Source organism: Narcine bancroftii, chromosome 12 (genome assembly GCF_036971445.1).
Source record: "Narcine bancroftii isolate sNarBan1 chromosome 12, sNarBan1.hap1, whole genome shotgun sequence".
In the NCBI taxonomy this organism is placed as follows: Eukaryota; Metazoa; Chordata; class Chondrichthyes; order Torpediniformes; family Narcinidae; genus Narcine; species Narcine bancroftii.
The window spans coordinates 6,584,088-6,606,067 of record NC_091480.1 but is presented as its reverse complement, the minus strand read 5'-3'; the positions used below and the strand labels follow the sequence as shown (position 1 = coordinate 6,606,067).

Genomic DNA, 21,980 nt, shown 5'->3' with positions numbered 1-21,980 from the left:
GTACTGATAAACAGGTACTTGAATAGCTTGAAATATTTCAGCTGTCAAAAACTCTCTACTGACCTCTTCGATCTTCCTAGATGTTGCATGATTCCCATTTCCCTTTTTTGTCTGCTTGATTGTAAAATCTTTGGTTGCCCAACATTTCTTTTTAACACTGGCAATGTTTTTAATTATCCCCCGACTTTCTTCAGTGCACTCTTTGTTTCTTTTTTAACTGTTTGAGGATGCATATAAAACAATAAATTTATTAACTTGTGCATTTCTAAGTTTTGCTTCTAAGCTTACAATCTTTGTTTAAATTAGTGAAGCTTCAGCATTATATTTACAATAAATCATGGTTTGTAATCTATAGCTGTTTTAAAAGGTTTTTAAAAACATTATTTTCCATTGTAAATATCACAGAAATGAAACAAGATATTTGGGTATGTTTGGCTGGGAGAGATGAAATGTTATGTGTTTATGCTGAATTATTTTTCAAGTATTTGAGCACAATCTCTGCTTGAAGAAAAGTTCATTAATATTTCTGTGAGATTAATACTTAGAATGTGATGCATGCTGTGATTTAGGGATCAGGCAGCAGAGTGGTGGTGTAAGTAGTCCAACTGTCTCGACTTCAGCATCGGACTTTGGGGCTGCCTATGTGGAATTGACCATTTCTTTCTGTGATCACATAGTTTCCTCCCACCTCCATAAGGTGCTGATTTGTGTTTAATTAACCATTGTAGACTAGCATAGGCAGTTTGCTAAATTTGACCAGCACAAGTTGCTGGAAAACTTTTACTTTAGTACTGCTCATGGCAAATTACATTTCAAAATTTAAATTAAATTTTTTTTTAGTTAGCATGCAGTTTTACACTCCGAGGTTATATGACATCCAGGTCTCGAGAATTGTTGTTCACACACATGATTTGTGCAATGCTATTACAGTGCCAGCGACCTGGGTTTGAATCTGGTACTGTCTATAAGGAGTTTATACGTTCTCCCCTGTGTCTGCGTGGGTTTTCCCCAGGGGCTTTGGTTTCTGGAAGGGCTTGTTACTGTGCTGCATGTCTAAAGTTTAAGATTTAATTTTAAATGTTAAAAAAAAATTTCAACATTTACATTTTTTCTCTTTTAATCCTTTCTTACACATAGTTTTACATGAACAGTGTAGAGTGAAATGTTGACACAATCCTGTTGGTTCAATATTTTTAGCCAATGATTTGAAGTGGGGTGGGAGGATAACACCTAGCAAACTATTTATTCTGTACCAAACAGTGCCACTCAGCATTGTCTAATTGAAAGAGAAACAACAGTCTCCACAAAATTTGTACAAGTTAGGGCTTAAAATCAGTTTGATTCACTTGTTTTTTTTTAAGACTTTATTTAAAATTTTTATAACATGAATACAATAAAGAATTACATTTAAAGGAAAATAGAAAAAAAATTTAAAAAGGTATGATTACAATATTACATCAGAAAACTACACAAAATGACCCCCCCCCCCCGTTAATTGTAACACAATATAATAGTCTAACTTAAAATTAGTCCAACCCTCCCCCAAAATAAAGAGTGAAGAGTTAATAAAATTGACAATATTATATGAAAAAAAACCCACTTACAAAAAAAAGAGATAAAACTTAATCTAAAAAAATTCTAACAACAAAAAAAAATTGTCAATACTAAAATATCACACTTAAACATATATTTAAATCAAACTTAAATGCATATAATTAGTAAACGGAGTCCACTTTAATTTATAAAAAGACATCTTATCCTGAATTGAAAAAGATATCCTTTTCATAGTCAAACAAAATTTCATTTCCAAATACCACTTATCTAAAGTTAGATTCACTTGTAATATGATTAGGGTTAATCCTAACGAAGCTTGATTTGTCAACGTCATTCATCTCCAGCAAGAAAGAGCATTATCCGTATAAGTAATTTGTTCAGTATGTACAACATTTAACTACGGTATTTGAAATGAGACCTCAATCCATTTTACTCTTTTAATTTCAGATGTGATGGGCAGTGGCGATGGGATAGCACCTCCACAGAAAATATTGTTTCCAGCAGAGAAGGTTTTCTTGAAGTGGCAGCAGATCCATAAAATAGGAGCTGGCCTCCAAAACTTGGGCAACACCTGTTTCCTGAATTCTGCTCTGCAGTGCTTGACTTATACGCCTCCTCTTGCAAACTACATGCTTTCCCGAGAACATTCCAGAACATGTACGTAGCTAATGTTTTTCTCTTTACTTTCCTGACTTTTACAGACCTCATCTTGTGTAGTGAGTTGCCAGTCCCTAGGCTTGCTGTTGAAAGAGGTGGTGATGATGTGGGTCAATTTGTCCATGTTTGCCTTTCCTTTCCAATATCAAGACTAACACCAGAATAGTATCGAGTAGGAATCTGCATTTAAATCCAAGATAGGATTCAAAGGTGTATGTTCCAGCACCAAGGGAACTTAAAGAAATAGGAGCAGGAATCATTCTTCCGGCCTGTTGATCCTGCTCTGTCATTGAATACAATTGTGGATGATCTGGCTGTGCACGCGATACTATCTACCTGCCATTTCCCAAGAACCCTTAATCCCCTACTGGGCAAAATTAACTCCTATTTAATGTTTTTTTTAAAAGTCATAGAAGTTTGGTGAGCAAGTTAAAAATTATGCAATATTATGATGAGTAAAAGCTTGATTAAAATTGTAGGTTTTAAATGGCATCTTAAAGGAGGAAAGAGAGGTGAAACATATTAGGGAAGAATTCCAGAACTTGCGCCTTTTGACAACTGAAAACACATTCAAGATTCTTGGAGCAAGTTAATCTGGGGATGAATGGGAATGAGTGCAAATTTGACTGAGGCTAGAAGTGCTAAAGAAGGGTTTAAAAATAAGGAAACAGGTTTTCAAATTGACATTGTCTTGTAGAACCAGTGTGGGTCAGCAGGCCTAGAAGTGATGTGTAAATGGAAATCAGAACCACAGAACAAATTTAGGTCACAAGGTTGGTAGTGCCGAATAAGAGTCCCAATAGGCCCTTTTAAACTGCCGTGTAAAATGGGGTTCATGCCCCAGTTATGCAGGAGTTTGAAAGGGTCCAACAGGGTCCCTGACCTACCTCCGATGTAGTCAGGGAACACAGTTACACTTAACTAGGTCTCGTCTACAGCCAATTTGAAAAGAAAATGGCCAACCTGCTTATTCTGATGACGTCATCGCTTGCGTGCATGTGTCACCGGGCAGCCAGCATCTGAACATCTGGTGAGTGCGTGACGCGTCATTGCGGGGGCGGGATCCCCCTTAAATCGCTGGGTTGGTGACCAGTAATTGCATTCAGGTCCCAGGAGCGCTACCTGGGTGCTGCAATTTGAAAGGGGCTAACAGAGGTGCATTAACAATGACAGGGGTGCATTTTTTTTTTGCAAGAGTATGAACCAAAGCAGGAATAAGATGATGAGTTTATTGTCATAGACATTATACAATGTACATGTGGACCTTGTCAGCTTGAAAGCAACTTGAGTTTGAAAGAGATGATAAGTATTAAAAAAAAAGGACAATTTTTCACCGTCATCCTAGTGCAAAAAAGCGACTTGGCAATGGTGCAGACAGACTTTCTGTAGTGTCTGAGCAATCCCATTCAGATGGAAATTGGCCCTATGAGACACTGCACATTTGTTTGAAGCCAACTACTCAATGTTATCTGTTGCCTAAGGCATTTTGAGTATAATTTGGCATCAGCGCCACACTGTCACACATGCTCTCTTGCTAAGAATAGTTTAAATGAAATTCTTAGAGTGCCAATTGTCTTTGAAGACTCATTTCAATGCTTTTTGTGTAGCCTTGCATTGAATGTCCTCATATGCAGAAAGTACAAGGTTCTTCCAAGAGCTGGGTTGCTCTTAACATTATTTCTTTTCAACATTTACATTTGAGTTTATTCAAAATGAACCGTACCATTTATTGCAATGTTTGAAAATGTCTGTGGAAAAAAGTTGAGGAGGATCGACTAAAAACTTAGTTGAACTGAATTTTTCTAAAAAAAAATCTATGTTGGCAGTCCTTCTTACCTTTTCCTTTTTCTAAATTAACAAATAACCCGATGATGAGACATAGGTTGAGAATATGGGCACAATTTAGATAACTTTTTAAAAAGAAAGAAAAACTTAATTGAGAATGAGGGTTGAGGAAGCTTCGCAAAAGGAAAGGTAAAGATGTTATGGTGGATATTTTGGTTGTAGTAGATTAGAGTGGAGAGGAGCGATTTGAAGGGTGGAGAATTGATTTAGAAAACCCTGGAGGGGATTGCAAATTGCAGGGTGATGTGAAGACTCAGACATTTTAAAAGAATGCATGGGTGAGATAGGAAAGAAATGAAGAATTGGTTTGAGTATTGTGTACAGGTGTGGTCTCCCTACCCAGGGAAAGATGTGCTTGCAAAAGAGTGCAACCAAGTGGGGTTAGGTTGATTTAAATAGACTGACATGCACATGACTTGTATCTTATTAAGAGACAAAAATCTTACAGATATGACAGAAGCTTGCAGAGATGATGTCTTGAGTGAAGTATCTCATTTTTTTAAAAAAAGGCTGACTATTGGATGGGGGTGAGAAGAAATTTCCTGACCTGGAGAATCTTTGGAATGCTTTATCCAAGAGGGATATGGAGGTTCAATTACTAGGTACTGTATCTCCAAAGCAAAGATCAGTACATCATTTCTGTTTATGTAGGGATTTGAAGAGTGTATGAGGAAGCTACAGGGAAACGTCACTGAGTTGGAAGATCATTGACAAAACAAACACTAGAGGCTCAGTGGCCCACTGCTTGTATAGAGCAGAGTTTGGGCATATTGGAGTTTCCTGAAGATGGGAGGAAGCACTCGAATTTACATAGATGTACAGGTCGATCTTCTTTAATTCGGCGAAGTTGGGACCCAGTCATTGCCAGTCCACGGAAAATAGAAAATGCGCAAAAAATAGCTGTCGAAGGTATGGTAGGTGCCTCGATCAGATCATTTTCTGAGCTAAAGGATATCACAAATCAAATTGCAGTTAGCACAACGCCAGTGATGGGGACCACGGTTTGAATCCCATGCGGTCTGTAAGGAGTTTGTACCAATGGCAGGTGCCAGACCATGGGAGTTGCTGGATTTAAGAGGTTCAACCTGTATAAGGATGTCAGCGGCAAGATGAGCAAGGTAGTCTGTGGAGAGGATTTGGGTTCTGTGGCTAGGGATGAAATGAGGTTTGAAATTGTAAGCTGTCTCATTTAGCTCATACATGATCGAATGGATATAGAGCCGTTTGGAGATGAAGTCCAAAGGTGATGACTTCAGTTTTTGTTGTGGTATTGAACTCAGCAAAAATGAAAACTTTGCTCTGCCAAGCAGGCTGACCGTATTGATACAGTAAAACTGAGACCTGCTGTAGATGATGGAGATGTAATACTGGACGTGACCTCTGCAAAGACATTTATGAATTGTACTGCAGGGTAGCACAGAGACCAGATGAAAAACATGCATCATGAGGATGCAACCTGGACTTGCGTTTTAAGGCAAGATCAGATTACCTGGCTCATAGATGGGGGAGCAGAGATGAGAAGAATAATCAGTCTTTTCATCTGATTAGGGCAGTGTACAATTGGAGGGCATAGATGAGGGGAGGGAAGATTTAAAAGGGATTCAAGAGGCATTTATTTTCCCCCACACAGAGGGTGATGCATATAGAGAATGAGCTGCCAGAGTAAGTGGTGGATTCAGATACAGGTATGACGTTTAAAAGACATTTAGACTAGTACATGGATAGGAAAGGTGAAGAGGGATATGGGCCAAGCATGTAGGACTTGATCAGATAGTCACTTGGTCAGCAGGAATAAGTTGGTCCAAAGAGCCTGTTTCTGAGCTGCCTGGCTCATGACTAATTATTGAGGGATTTTGGAGACCTGTGGAGGTTCCAAAATCAATTGCTAGCAAGAGATATAGATACAGATATTTTTAATTTAAAAAAAATTTAGACATATAGCAAGCACAATAACAGGCCCTTTTTGCCCATGAGCCCGACCCACTAATTAACCTATACCCCTGGTACATTTTGAATGGTGGTAGGAAATCGGAGACCCCGGGAAAAACCCACACAGACATGGGCAGAACATACAAACTCCTTACAGTCAGCACTGGATTTGAATTCTGGTCCCGATCGATGCACTAACCACTACACCAACTGTGGCACCCATCACATATGTCCGGATTAAACTGCATCAGCAATTTCTATGTGCATATAAATTGCAGATGCAGTTTAATCTAGACATTTGTCATGTCAAATGTAAGGGTGATACAGGATTCTTGACGTGCAAGGAAATCTAGAAGTCAGGCCCATCACTCCTGAACAGTGGCCGTGCAAGAAGATGGGATGGTAAAGAAAGACTATGGTATACTTGCCTTCATTGGGCATGCCATTGAATAATGAAGTCATCTGCAGCTCATGGCAACTCTTTGTTTTCCTAACAGCAGACCAAAGTTAAAGTATATATGTATATTACATTTGTAATGTGTTATTGTGTGACAGTTAAAAAATCCTTGGACCTTGGAACCTTATAAAGGCTAAAATATTTTTTCATATAAAATTCAAAGTACAAAAAAATTTATTCATTCATTTCTGTGACTTCTGTGGCACTTTTGCATGCATGCATGCAAAAGCCTGCTAAATTTGAAAAGTTTGAGAGTTTTCAAGAAGCCTGGAATCTGGGTGGTCCATGTTTCTGGCATCTGGATTTTTGGACTTTTACTGTATTAGAAGCCTCGAATGGGCTGCCAGGGATAGTAATGGAAATAGATTTGATTATGTAAGAGGATTCTAGATAGACACACAAATACGAAGGGGATGGAGAGGTGTGTTTCATATACATGCATCAGAGTCTCAGTTTAATTTTGGTTTCATGTTCGGCCAACCTGGACTACTGTTCTGTGTACCAATGTTGTTTAGACAGTGGAAGCATACAAATATAGCTCTTTAGAGTTGAACGGAGCTGTTCATGGAGGCTAACCATGAAGATGGATAACAGAAAATGCTAGAAATATTCAGTCCGGACACGTCTGTTGGCTACAGAATCAACGTTTTATGTTGGGACCCTTCGGAACAAACAGTCCAATCTGAAGCTTAGATGCAACTTTGCCTGAGTATTTCCATTATTTTACGTTTTTGCTTTTGTTTTCCTGCATTTTCAGTGAGAGTAATTGCCTGCTAAGTGCCCAATATTGATAGGAATTTTAGTATTGTATAATTGATTTTAATGTTTTTCTCTTGTGAATAGAATGGATATGGGCTTGAATTATTCTGATCGTATGTTTTGTGATAGATCTAAGAGGAAAGAAAAGGAGTGAGGGGCTGTTAATGATCGAAGGAAGTTCTGTATTCTTGTTTGTAACGCTGAATGGATGTACTGCTTGGCTAACTTCCCAATAAAATCTGAGGTACTAAGAGGCAATAATTATCATTATTCTTCCTTGTAGGTAACGAACAAGGATTCTGTATGATGTGTATGATGCAGAACCATATTACCCAAGTGTTTTCCAATTCTGGAAATATTATCAAGCCTACTTCTGTTATTAATGATCTCAGACGTAAGAATAACTTTTTTCTTGAGTTAGCTCAATTCAATAAACTGTCGTGTAACAATACAGTGGAACCTCAATTATCTGCCTTAATGTTATATTCTGCAGTAGACATTGAAAATTGATAGATAACATTATTCACAAATTTTGAAATGTGTAGTGTAAAAGTGTACTCTTGGCACAGAAAAGATTGATTTGCATAAGGAAAAACTAAATGTAATCTTTTTTATGCCTAAGGTTAACTTCTATCAGAAGGAGATTGATATTAGCAGGCTGTGTAATAAGGTAAGATTTTGTGGAATAGTCTTGGCAGATAATTGAAATGTAGTTCCACTGTGTGTCTAGAGTTTAAGAATCTTGTTGACTTGAACCTGCTAACTAGGCTACTGGTTTGTAATTTTTATGGAATGCAATTTTCCCCCAAAGTTTTTTTTTAATTTAAAAACTCCCAGTACTCCCTGAAATTTGACCCAATGTTCTCAAAGTCAGTGGACCTGATGGGAGAAGGTTTCTGAAAAATGCTGTACCAGAAACAGGCTAAATTTAAAAATACAAATGAGGAGATTTTGATACGGAGGTTTGTTTTTTTTCATGTAAAGCACTTCATAAAGATAATACATCTCAATAACCCGAGAACTCATGAGAGCTTAAACAGAACTCGTGACTTCTTTATCTATTATCTCGGGTTCCTTTTGAAAATGGCATGCCTGGTGTGCTGGACTGTGCTTCTGTAGACCTTATACATGAACGCTAACTTATCACCTCAGTAAACTTAACATTTTATCTGATTTTCACCAAACTTGATCAGTGATTTTTCTCTTCAGACTCGTGGTACCTTTTGATAAATCTGTAGGTGAACTGGATACAGCACCTAAGCACTGAATCGTGACCTCAGTAAGTTAGACTTTATTAGATTTTTACCAAACTTATAAGGAACTTCCTCTACACTTGATGCATTCATTAAAAAGGGGAAAATTTTACATTTGTGATTACTAATTTCATATCCTCAAATTTGCAAAATTCCCAAAAATAAACAAATTGAAAATTGACAGACCGACATAAAAGTGCTAAAACATTTTTTTGCGAGTGCTGAATTGTTGAAAATCAGGCCCTGTTTCAATATAACTTTTTAATGGTGTACTCTGTCCTCTTGATTCTTTGCTTTAAAGTTTCTGCCCTCTTCTGGTAACGTTACGTGTTCCAAAAAGATCGGAACTATAATTTTCCTGCGGCACAAGAAAATAGAGTTGCCGTTTCAAGTGAGCAATCCCCTTCAAAAATATTTTCAGGATTGGGATAATTTATTCATAATGACTTGCTTGAACATTCACTCGTGGATATTAAACTAGAGCTGCTTGCATAACTGGGTATCTTTGGTGTGATTAATTTAATGTGGCAGAATTAGTGGTGCACTGGCAACGTTCCATAATGGCATGTGTTTGAAACACAAGGGGAGTTGAATTTGTTGATACACTTCCAAGATTTAATGCCTCACTAAATTATTGCAAGGTCTCTTTTTCTGAATAACCGTGCAATATGTGTGTAGACCGTGCAAAATGAAAATTGATAATATTTTGACGTTCAAATAGGTGGGATTGAAGCCATCAGAAGAAAAGCTCAATTAAAATTCTAAACACTGGTATTTTCCTCATCAAATGCATTGCTGACATATCAAGGGCTAAATTTCACAGAAAGTCAAGCACTCTGTATTTTCAAACATTGCACTTGTTCTCCTGTATCCTTAATTTACATTTGATGACATAAAGCAGTGATAGGCATCACTTTAGTTGACTCCAAATCTGTTGTTTCAAATTGTAAGATCTATTCATTTTTTTAGTATTTCAGCAAGAGCTTGGGTTTGGTTATAGTTGACCTGGGCAGCCAAAATACAGTGCTTACCTTGTTTAAGAAGCTACGGTACTCTTGCAGGCTTGACTACTGGATGCATGTCAGTTCATGACATTACAGTAGCACAGTTGTGCTGCAGCTTTGGCTTTTAATGTTCTTTAATTATGAGGTGTCTCCAGATAGTTCAGTCAGTGTCAATTTGCTCAGACTTCAGGGGAGAAGTAATGCAATTGTATTTTTTGAAACCAATGAATTGGAAAATGTATTTTCAGGAAACAAAGACTAAGGTTATCGCACTAAACTGCAGTATTGAATGAACGACGAGGCAGTTCTGTAATTAACTTAAATAACCCAGGTTACTTTTGGCCCGTACAGTTTGAGTGGTAGCTCTTTAGCTTCTGATATTTATGCAGGGAAATGTTTTACCGTGGTATTTGAAGGACGAACTATTAAATAAATGGCCAGTTTCCTAGCTCACAAAGGATGCTGTGAAATTGGTATTTTTTTTGTTGGAGATATTCTGAAGTCTCTTGTATGATTAGGTTTAATAGAATGCGCATATTAATATTGAAAATTGATCATTTTGTTTCATTTTATTCTTAAGGTTTGCTTCAATAAATTTGTTTCTTTGGCTGCTGTAGTTAGTGCTAGACGATTGGAGATAGTCAAATGATGTTTGGGGATATTTGTACTCCCAGGAGTTTGTCTTGACTCAGTTTAGCTAGAAAATGTTCATCAACATGAATAATTATTGAAACAATAATCTCAATTAGTGAAACATTTATATTTTTTTTATTGTATTGTAACTATAAATTAAGTTTTTTGAAGTTCCTGACTGATGTATTATTTAGTGACCAATAAGAATTTGGCTCAGTGTTTGAAAAATCACTGCTTGTGTTTGTATTCAGTGGATGGTCATTACAGCCTCTCCCTCATTTGAGTTTCTCCTGCTCATTATGTTGTCCTCTCATTTTCTCACCAACACAACCCATGGAGTGTAATTAAGTCCTGTGATCGACCATTTCTAACCAGGCCGTTGAAAATAGCCTACCCCTTTCCTAATAGGGAGTAGTGTTAGGAACTGTTACCTGCCATCTTGGTGTTTCAGATTATTGATCAAAGGTATCTTCCTCACACACTGCCAGAGTTGGGGGGATATCATACCTATGCTTGATCCTGTCCTCCGTTCTATTTCAGCAAGGCTATTAGTTGATCAAGATGGGAATCATTGCCTTCTTTTCCCCACTTCCCTTGCTAATGTATATCATTAAAGACAATTAATTGCCTGTCACCGGTCAGCCAATTCAGCATGGGTCAAAATTCTGTTCCCCTTTTTTTTCCTCCTAAACTTATGGTAACCAGCTCAATTACATTAAAGAGATTAATTTTTTAACACAATCTGAATTTGGTTACTAGTCAATTCCATTATTAAATTTTCATTCTTTTAGGAATCGCAAAACATTTTCGATTTGGAAACCAGGAAGATGCACATGAATTCTTGCGTTACACAGTTGATGCTCTTCAGAAAGCATGTCTGAATGGAAGCAACAAGTGAGTACGTCTAAATGAAGATTTTGAGATTTAGCAGCATTTTCTCATATTTTCATTTAATACGAATGGCTATGGAAGTGAATGCTACCTATGCAAAATATCCTTGCACAGTCAAATGGTGATGACACTAGCATAAAAGCAAACTAGTACAATGAAGTTGAAGATGTGAGAAATGAAGGATTGTAGCTGATTGAAGTTTTTTTTAAAGTTTAGGTTTATTTGTTCACCTCAAACTTGGTACAGTGAGAAGGGTTTTTCATGACTATAACATACAGCCATATAAAATAGAAGGGCAAGAGCACAATTACAGAGCTATTACAGAAATAAAGATCAATTAGCACCAAGGAAGGGCAGCATGAGAGCACTGTTGTGGGTTTGATTCATTAGCCTGGTGGCTGCAGGATAGAAACTGTCTATAAGCGTGTTGATGCGTGCTTTCACATTCTTGAGCATTCTCCCCAATGGGAGGAGGGAGGGGAGCATGTGCCTAGATTGTGATCGGTCCCTTTTTATGTTAGTTATCTTTCTAGGCAGCGGAATATATAGATGGAGTCTAATATACATATTTGCGTAATTTAAAATTATACTTGGCAGGCATCTATTTAATTGAAAACGGCCAGGACATTTAAAATGAGTTCCATTCACTGAAGGCAATTCTATGGCTTTGTAGATTGCTCTGTTCATTTCCTTATTTGTCCGTTTGAAATGTGTAGGGCCCTCTGTGTTTCTGTGGATCTCAGAGTGACGGTTAAAGCATGGAACAGTTGGTTTCCTTAATCATTCTAGGCAGTGTTTGTGTTGGTACCACCTTTTAACTGAGTGGGGATAAGGAACTTGATTTATCAGGTGAACACCAGTGTGTTGTGCAAAACTTGCATAGCTTTAACTGAATATTAATTTTAGTATTAAAAATACACTGATTTTTCCTTCTGGTATCTCTTCAGATTGGATAGACAAACCCAGGCCACTACAATGATATATCAAATTTTTGGAGGGTACTTGAGGTCGAGAGGTATGTTGCATTTTCAGTGAAGACCAGATTTGTTTTTTATACATTTAAGTATTTTGTGGAAAAATAATGATATGTAAAGACAATGCTACTTTTTGCTTTCTGAATATCAATTTCCCATTTCATCAAAAGCTGGATGTTTACTGCCCCATGCTGAAGTTCTTCACTGTTAAAATTTTAATTCATTAACATTTCCTATACCCCATTTTTCTAACTATACTTTTTCCAATTTTAGTTAAATGTTTAAACTGCAAAGGAGTTTCAGATACATATGATCCCAACTTGGATATTGCTCTGGAAATAAAGGTATTTGTACATTTTCTTTGCTAGCCGCAACAATTTAATTTTTAAGAAATCTTTCCCTGCCCCTGTATTTGTACAAGCTTTTTCCATTAGTCTATCTCAGTCTTCATAACCCTGAAGTTCATTTCCTTTAAGTTTTTTCCTTGCTGCAGTATGGCTGCCCCAAGGGTATAGTTGCTCCTGGAGTAGCACAAATTTTGTATCCACTTGTCGATAGTAGTTTAAATAAACCATATCCAAACAAGCCATCAAGATCCTTGCCTTTATTTAGAGGCAAACAGTGAACAGAGAGGAAACAATATTGGACCTCTTTGTAGTAAAAAACACAATAATGGAGAAACTCAGCTGGTCAAACAATGTACTTTGTACAGCAAAGAAAAAGATATGTAACCACTGCTTCAGGCTTGAGCCGATAAGATACCTTGATGATGTCCAGTCCTGAACATGTTTTAGAAAGGATGTCAAGTTGAAGAAAGTGCAGAGGAAATTAATGCATGGGAAATATTCTAATTCGGTGGGGAAAAATCAATGATGCAGGACAAATTGGAAAACTGAAAGACCTGACACCAGGATAATGGGCTAAATGACCTGTGTGGTATGTGACTCCATTTTGACTTGCAACAGATTTTTGTTTGTGGTTAGATGCTGGGAATTTGGATACCGTCATAACAATAATCAGTCCACACAATCTTTGACCATTTATAATTTGATCCTATTGTGAAAAGTATGAACGTTAAAAGATACCAGTGGAATTGCAATTTAATATTTTAAATCTGATCAGAGTTAGGGAGATGATGCAGCTGCTCCCATTCTCTGACTTGTGTGAAGGATGTGAGTTTTCTGAAGTCATTTCTGATCTTTATAACTTTTTGATTTTTGTTTGGTTTGGATTTTGATTTGTACACTGCACGTCTGTTTTACTTCATGTGAATTTTTGTAGAATTTAATTTTGAGTCCCATGTATGATAGAGTGGTTAAAATATGTAAAAAATTTTAAATACCTTTAAGACTCTCAATGCATTGAATATGTTTAGATTTTTTAAAGAAATTCTGCCGCGATTTATCTGTGACTAAATGAAATATTTCATAGACTGCACCGAACATCACAAAAGCTCTGGAGCAGTTTGTCAAACCTGAGCAGCTTGATGGGGAAAATGCCTATAAATGCACTAAGTGAGTAAACTTGTTTTGACCACAAAGATTTGTTAGCAAATTGTTTATTGGCTTTTTCTGAATTTAACATTGATTTTGCAATGGCATTTTGGTGGGCAGATTAAATTTAAATGATCTGCATTATACTTCCACACTTTTTAATTCACTTAGAAGTAACTCAATATTACTTTTTTTTTCAGTTGACCAAGTAAGTTTAAAGGGAGCACATGAATTATCTCCCCAATGGGAAGGGAGTGGGAGTTGGGGTGGGGGGAGAGGGAAAGAGGAATTGGAGCCCTGGCAAGTAAAGGGGGAATGTCTGTAACAGGGGTCCACATGGTGGGAAAAGGAACATAGCAAAGATGTGGTGACCCACATGCCAAATTATTGGGATTGGATTGTGAATTATTGGAGTTTTACTATTATTACTGAATCATTCTTCCATGATACTGTTTGTCCAGTTGGTTAGACAGTTCGCTACCTATTTATTACCAAGTTCCATTATTTTATTTAGAGATCAGTCAATGTAGTCTGTTTTAATAAAGTTAAAGAATTAAAGTGGGTGAGACCAGGAGGTATTAACCCTAGAGATGTTTCTGTGAGAAATGTAACTATATATATATATATATTTATTATAACTCCTGGTTCTGGGGCTTTTATTTTTTTTGTGACTTGCAACTCTGCCAGAAGAGTTCACCACCGATTTATAATCCCAGCTGCTCTTTTACCAACTTGTTGGCACAGTAATAATTATTACTGATAGCAAATCAGAATTTATTGTCATAAACATTGACTGGAAATTCGATGTTTTGCAGCGGAATTATACGGGTTAAAATGACTATAAATCGCATAATTAAAATAAATAAATTGGTGCAAAAGAAGAGAAAGTGAGGTAGTGTTTGTGATTCATTGTCTGTTCAGGATGGTGAGGGTCCTTGATGATAGAGGCCCTCTTGGAAATCTCCTTAATGGAGTGAAGACTAATGCCCGTGATGGTGTTGGCTGAGTTCACAACTCTAGCCTTTTGAGTTAATTATTTCCCATTACTTAATGACATAATTCCTTGTGGAGTTCATGTATTTATAAAAATGTTTTTCCTGTTTTGTCATTAGCTCTTCAATTAGCAGGAGGCAAATCAGCTTGTCGGTTCCATAGTATCTTGCAGCCTTTGTTCCACCCTTTACACCCCCCTCCATCAAAAGCAATGTATTCTTTCACTCACAATTCTCCTTTGATTCTTGCAGACCTTTGTGTATTTACTCCTCTCTTCTTTGATTCTTTCCCACTAATCAATTAAGGAATAATTTGCAATCAACTATTGGGGAGAAATAAGGCATCTTGCAGATTGGGCACTGGCAGAATCAAACACAATCACACCTACATCCAAGCTATTGGCATGCAAAATTGGGCTTGATTCCAGATTTCTGGAACAGTGAGGCATCAGTACTAACTGCTGCCTGGCATGCTGCTCTTCTGCATCTGTAATCCTGATTTTGCAGGCCTCTGTTGTTTACTGAAATGGGCAGCCCTACATTCAATGAGCAGTATTGATTAATCTGTGTTCTTCTGATTCTTTTATTAAATTTACCTCTGGATTCAAATATTTGCAACCCATTGGGCAGGTTTAATGATTCGTACAAATAACATGTGTAAAGGGAGGCGTGAGGACCTGCAATTTAAATTGATGGGGTAAGGTGCTAATCTCTAAGATCACATCCATAATGTGCTAGTCAGTGTACAAATAGGTCCATGAATGCTTGGATGAAGAAATGATGCAGGAGGTAGGGCTTCGTGTGAACTATGCTATAGTGGCAATTTTTTTGAAAAATAGTGTTGACGGAGGAACTCGGTGGATCAGGCGGCATCTCTGGGGTAACAGGGATGGTTGAAGCTTTGAGCCATGACCTTGCATCAGTGTCTCCACAGGGACTACCTGACCCACCGAGTTCCTCCAGCAGCTCCTATTTTTCCAAAAGATTTTCCACTCTTGCATCAGTCACTTTGTACATAATGAATGTTTTTGTCCCTTGAACTATTTGTCCTTTCAAGGTGTAAAAATAATAACTCATTCCATTCTGCAGTTATTCCAGTTATGCATATCTGTCACAGATCTTGACAACGTCATCCAAAGCTGTTTCAAGATCAGATCAAGAACTAAATTATTTTACAACAATATAATTTGGTAAAATATTATTATTCACATTTTTCACTTTAAGTCCTTCTCACGCTTTCAACCCATCAGCAGTGGAGATAGTGAATATTGTATCTCATGTATATATTTAAAACCTGCCCTTAATTTCACATCATTTGGAATTTCTCTATTGTGAAAATAATGGTGGGTACCAGATCCAGCTTTCATTCTCACTCCACTGAAACCGAATCCGTAAAGCCCTGCAAAAGGTAGCAGACACAGCCCAGGACATCACGGGTGAAACCCTCCCCACCATCAAGAACCTCGACAAGGAGCACTGTCGTCAGAGAGCAGCAACATTCATCAAGGATCCTCACCACCCAGCACATGACTCTGTTCTTGCAGCTGCCATCAGGAAAGAGGGATCGGTGGCACAAGACTCGCCCCACCATATTTAGGAACAGCTGCTCCCCCTCCTCTATCAGACTCCTCAACAACAAACTCCATCAGAGACTTACTTTTGCACTTCTCTGTATTGCACCATCAATTTGTTTACATGTGTGTGGAGTACAGTTTTTATTGCACTACCATTAAGTCGTAATTTTGCCTCACCTGCAGGAAAAAGAATCTCAGGGTTGTATGTGATGTGTGTACTCTGACAATAAATCTGAAGCCAGGATTTGAATCTGAAGAATATATTATGGCAATGGTTTTTTTTAAAGTAATTGCATATTTGAGTTTACTCGGTTGTTTATTAATTATAAAATACACCTGGAGTGTTTATTTGAAATTTCAATTTTAGCTACTTGTCGAGGTACATTTTTGACTGCCAAAAACATGCTTTTTTTTTTTTTTTTTAAAATTTTTTTATTTTTCACACCATAAATCACATTAGCCATGATATACACTATTTCTTTTCACACATATACAGTGACTTTTTCTCCCCCCCCCCCTTTCCTCCCAAACCACCCCCCCACCCCCCCCTCTCATCCATTTTAGGTATACAATCTAGGTTGCATTAATCCAGTCAGACAATGTTGTCATTCAACAAAATTACACCAGAAATTCTACTGAGTCCATTCTTTTCTTTCCTTCTCCTTCTATCAACTTAGGTAATGTTTGTCCCCGGTAGGTTTTCGCTATTGTATTTAATGTAAGGCTCCTATACTTGTTCGAATATTTCAATATTATTTCTTAACCAATATGTTATTTTTTTTTCTAATGGAATACATTTATTCATTTAAATTTGGTAGTTTCTTCCTTTTAATTTGGTTATGTATTCCATTAATATTTAAAGACATATAGTTCAGCGTAGCCCTTTTATATTTTGTTTATCTTCTCTTTCCGTTTTTCCATCATTACCTTTCCTCCTTTTCCATTTCTGTTTTCTTATTTTCAACTCTTCATAAGACAACATTCCTACAACATCTAACATTTTCCTTATTCTCCTATTTCTATCTTATTTATCCCCAATCTCCCCTTCACCTCCTGAGTTGTCCTTTATCCCTTGTCGGACAACCACATCTCCCCTCTCCATTTGGATTTGCTAATCCACTCGCAAGCGTCAACTGATTGTGCAGTGACCGCTATTTCCCCCCACCCCGCCTCCCCCAGAAAAGATTTCACTTTTCATATGTCACAAAGGTCCCTCTTTTAATTCCCTCCTTATTCTCTCTATTCCATTACCTTCCCTTATTAATTCTTGTCTATACTATCTATATTTTCCTCTAAGTACAGATACATTCATGTATGCTCATTGTCTCTATTCACTCTTATACCTCTTTACCTGCATACATATCAATCGTGATCATTTTTACTCTCATTACCCGTCTTCTTCCCTCAGTCTATTTTTGTCTTTACCCACATACATATCAGTCGTGATCATTTTAACTCTCATTACCCGTCTTCCTCCCTCAGTCTATTTTTGTAATTGTTCTGCAAATTTTCGTGCTTCTTCTGGATCCGAGAATAGTCTGTTTTGCTGTCCTGGAATAAATATTTTCAATACCGCTGGATGCTTTAGTATAAATTTATACCCTTTCTTCCATAAAATCGCCTTTGCTGTATTGAACTCTTTTCTCTTCTTTAGGAGTTCAAAACTTATATCTGGATATATGAAGATTTTTTGCCCTTTATACTCCAGTGGTTTGTTGCCCTCTCTTACTTTTTCCATTGTCTTCTCCAGTACCTTTTCTCTTGTAGTATATCTTAGGAATTTTACTACAATAGATCTTGGTTTTTGTTGTGGTTGTGGTTTAGAGGCCAATACTCTATGTGCCCTTTCTATTTCCATTTCATGCTGTAGTTCTGGACATCCTAGGGTCTTAGGGATCCACTCTTTTATAAACTCCCTCATATTCTTGCCTTCTTCATCTTCCTTAAGGCCCACTATCTTTATGTTATTTCTTCTGTTATGGTTTTCCATTGTATCTATTTTTTGAGCTAGTAGTTCTTGTGTCTCTTTAGTTTTTTTATTAGATTTCTCCAATTTCTTTTTTAAGTCTTCTACCTCCATTTCTGTTGCTACTGCCCGCTCTTCCATCTTGTCCATTTTTTTTCCCATTTCTGTTAAGGTCATCTCCATTTTAATTATTTTCTCCTCTGTGTTGTTTATTCTTTTTCTTAAATCCTTAAATTCCTGTGTTTGCCATTCTTTAAATGATTCCATGTATCCTCTAATAAGAGCAAGTATATCCTTTACCTTGCCTCTCTTTTCTTCTTCTATTTCACCATACTCTTCCTCTTCTTCTTCCTCTGGGTTGACCATCTGTTGTTTCTTTGTTGCCCTTTCCTCCTCTTCTATCTTGTTTCTATTGTCTTCTGTGGTCTCTTCTTGCTGCAGGTGTTCTGCAGCTGTCGTTGCCGGCTGTGGAGATCGACTCCCCAGCTGGTCCCCCCTCCCGTCGGTGTGTTTTTTTTCATTCGCATCGCGCATGCGCGAAACTTCGCGCATGCGCGTTTGCGCACTTTTGTTCGGCTCTGCGAGCCATTTTTGTAGTCCATTATTTACCGACCTGAGGGAGCGGGTTTCTCTCTCCGCAGCGGGCCTCTTCGGACAGGTAAGGCCTTCACCTTTTTCCTCCTTTGTCTTCTCTTCCTCTCTTCTTACCGTTGCTTTCGACTTTTCTTTTTTTGTCGCCATCTTCTTTCCACCTTTATACTCACTTTTCTGTAACTTTTATTTCTGTGCCTTTGTGTTTTCTCTTGTTTTTCCCGACTTTTCTGGAGAGGGCTGGAGTTCACCGTCCGGCCACTACTCCATCGCGTGACTCCTCCTGCCAAAAACATGCTTGATGAAATATTGTATGAAACAGCCGTGGATTTAACCAATTACCTCAACTGCATTGGATAAAGTTTTGTGACAGCTCTTCAGGTGAAACACTAGATATTTAGTTCCTTAAGCACATGTGATTGATCCATTGCAAGATGAGTGTTCTAGTTTGAATAGCTCTCTGAAATACAAACTTATTTTTTAAATTAAAAAGTAAATCCACATCATAGCCATGCAATATAATACAAATAAATATGAAATAAATTATACGCCAATGATCTAATATTATTTCTTTTGTAATAAAAACAGGTGTAAGAAAATGGTACCTGCCTCAAAGAGGTTCACCATCCATCGAGGTTCCAATGTGCTAACACTCTCTCTAAAGCGCTTTGCTAACTTTACAGGTGGAAAAATCACAAAGGTATTTTGGAGTTTTAGAAATTGATGCATGGATGATTGAAGCAAGGCATTAAATAGAATGACTTTTGTAATAGCATGTTACAATATTCTGTCATGAATTGTCTTTGCTCTTTTCACTGCCTCCATTTCCTACATCTAGTTAAATGACAAAGTGAGATGGGTTTCTGGGCAGGAAGGATTCAAGGGGATGTAGACAAGTTGAGTGAGTGAGCAAGAACATTGCGAATTTGATGTAGCAAAAAGCTACCCACTTTGGTACACAACTGAAAAGCAGAATATTTTTAAAATAGAGATCAGGTAACAATGTTCAGAGTCTTGGGACTCCTTGTACACTGAAAGATAATGTACAGGTACAGCAAATGATTAGGAAAGAAAATTGCACCGATTTTATGGGAGTATTTAGTGTAGTAGTAAAGATGTGTTACTGTGGTTATGTGGGGCATTAGTGAGATGGCACTTGGAGTGCTATTTTGCTTTCCTTACCTCAGAGGATGTACTTGCTGTAGAGAGACTACAGTTCACACACTTGATATTTCCAAAGAGGGAAGGTTTGCTAAATGGGAAGAAATTGAATCGACTTTGCCTTGATTCTGTACAGTTTTGAAGCTTGCAGACTTCTTACTTGGCACAACAGAGTGAATGACATTGGCTAAGTGATTTCACGATAAGTAGACCAACCATTCTCAATGGGGACCATACAGCTGGCCCCACCCCACCCCCACCAGAGCCACAGCACATTTAAGGAGGGCCACGGAGTGAAATCATAGTTTTTTTTTAATGTAGTCAGCAGGACAGAGTATCTCGTATTGCCTTTGTTCATAAACTTGTCCTCTTTAACCGTTTTTGGCCAAGGATATGTGTTGATCTTCACAGTAGGAGTGAAGAGGCAGTACCAATTAAGGGCAACCAGTTGTCTTACTTTTCCTCCCTTTAGATTGGTCTTTATTTCTGCTAGAACTGGTATTGCGGTTTGTTTATCTGCTTAGGTTTGTGGTCGGTTAAATTTTCTTATATTAAGAAACCTCATTGAGGTTCATTGCTCCTTTCACAATTAAGCCTTCAAACAGCATTTGAAAAATCCTGCAGGCAAATAGGATCAATAAATTGTCTGTGGTAGGAGCAAGATTACATTCCCCTCCACCTTATGCAGATTATTGGAGGAAAAGTAAAGGTGGTCTTAGCCAGACAATATGATAGAGAAATTGAATAGTTGTGTACCAAGTTTTGTAGCTGTATAAGCAATTTATAGTTCTTTGAATATTTTGTGACATCCCAAACTAGTTTTCTGACCAGTGAAATATCCAAGTGTACAGCAAGACCCTCGGCCAATTAAGACTTGGATTTTAGTTATGGTTGTCAAGTGCACCAGGATATGGTGAAAAAATTTCTTTTGTATGCCATTCAAAGGCCGGCATGGAGTTGACACATTCTGGCACCATTTTGCAAAATAGAAAGATGAAAAAGAAAGGAAGGAAAAAGACCCTTCAGGTGCAGTGAATGGTTAAGGATAATATCAACATCTCCAATGTAATACACCAGGCCTGAGTCCCATATTCAGCTGCCTGTTCCCCATTGCAGCCCTGGACCCCGTTCCAAAGTTCAGCTCCCATGGCTTGCCGGAAAGTCCATTCTCCATCTCACCTCTCCCACTGGTCCAAACTCCTGCGGCCTGGCAGAAGGTCCATGCTCCATCACACCTCCACACACTTATCTCAACTCCCATAGTCTGGTGGAAGGTCCCGCCTCCATCACACCTTCTCACTCCTGATCCTGACTCCCATGGTCTGCCAGAAGGTCCACTCTCCATCACCTCCTGACCCACTGGTCCCAACTCCCGCTGCCTGGTGGAAGATCCACTCTCCATCGCACCTCCTTACCCACTGGTCCTGACTCCCCTGTGCCACCTGCATCCTGGCAAAAGGTCTGCTTTCAACCGCACCTCCTCACCCTCTGGTCCCAACTCCTGTCAGTACCTGCAGCCTGTCAGAAGGCCTCGGACAAACCCAAGACAAAGTCTCGATCACTTCCCCTCTTCAGAACTCTAGCAAGTTGCTGGTACAACTTTGATCATTTCCTTGTTAAGAGATGAATAATAGAATAATAAGTTAAGAAACAAATGGAGAGAAATCTGATTTTCGCAATACCATGTTTAGGAGGTGAACTGTTAATTTGTTTGTTTTTAGGAGGTGCGGTATTCCGAGTATCTGGATATTCGGCCGTATATGTCGCAGTCAAATGGAGAGCCTGTAGTGTATGCTTTGTATGCAGTTTTAGTTCATTCAGGATTCAGCTGCCACGCTGGACATTACTACTGTTATATCAAGGTAATTGCTCAAACTAATCAAATTTGTAGAAAAGTGTTTGCATCTAAAGTTCTCTTGTGTGTGTGTCTCATATATATGTATATATTTATAGATAGATTTTTAAAAACCGGGTTCGTGTGGCAAGTTGCTTATATTTCTTCAGAAAATAATACTGTAATAGAAATTTGCACAGATCTTCATATGTTAGCAACCATATTTGAAATTGAAAATGTATTCCCAGGCGAGTAATGGACAGTGGTACCAGATGAACGATTCTCTCGTATCTACAAGTGACATCCGGTCGGTGCTGAATCAGCAAGCATATGTCCTGTTTTACATCAGGTACTTGAACAACACATCTGGCCATTGAAATATTTGCATGCTCAGGACTTTATTCTAAAACCAA

General features: G+C 37.9%; 1 protein-coding gene across 3 annotated transcripts in view; it reads left to right on the top strand.

Moving 5' to 3' along the window:
• The window catches only part of usp42 (ubiquitin specific peptidase 42), a 65,168-nt gene that overhangs the window by 16,559 nt on the left and 26,629 nt on the right, over positions 1–21,980 (top strand). For all 3 annotated transcript variants that reach the window (XM_069906020.1, XM_069906023.1, XM_069906022.1), the window contains exons 3-11: positions 2,002–2,211; positions 7,485–7,595; positions 10,883–10,985; positions 11,930–11,997; positions 12,230–12,300; positions 13,388–13,470; positions 19,161–19,272; positions 21,455–21,595; positions 21,816–21,916. In XM_069906020.1, the coding sequence (XP_069762121.1) occupies positions 2,002–2,211; positions 7,485–7,595; positions 10,883–10,985; positions 11,930–11,997; positions 12,230–12,300; positions 13,388–13,470; positions 19,161–19,272; positions 21,455–21,595; positions 21,816–21,916 (1,000 nt within the window). The remainder of the gene's footprint in view (positions 1–2,001; positions 2,212–7,484; positions 7,596–10,882; positions 10,986–11,929; positions 11,998–12,229; positions 12,301–13,387; positions 13,471–19,160; positions 19,273–21,454; positions 21,596–21,815; positions 21,917–21,980) is intronic.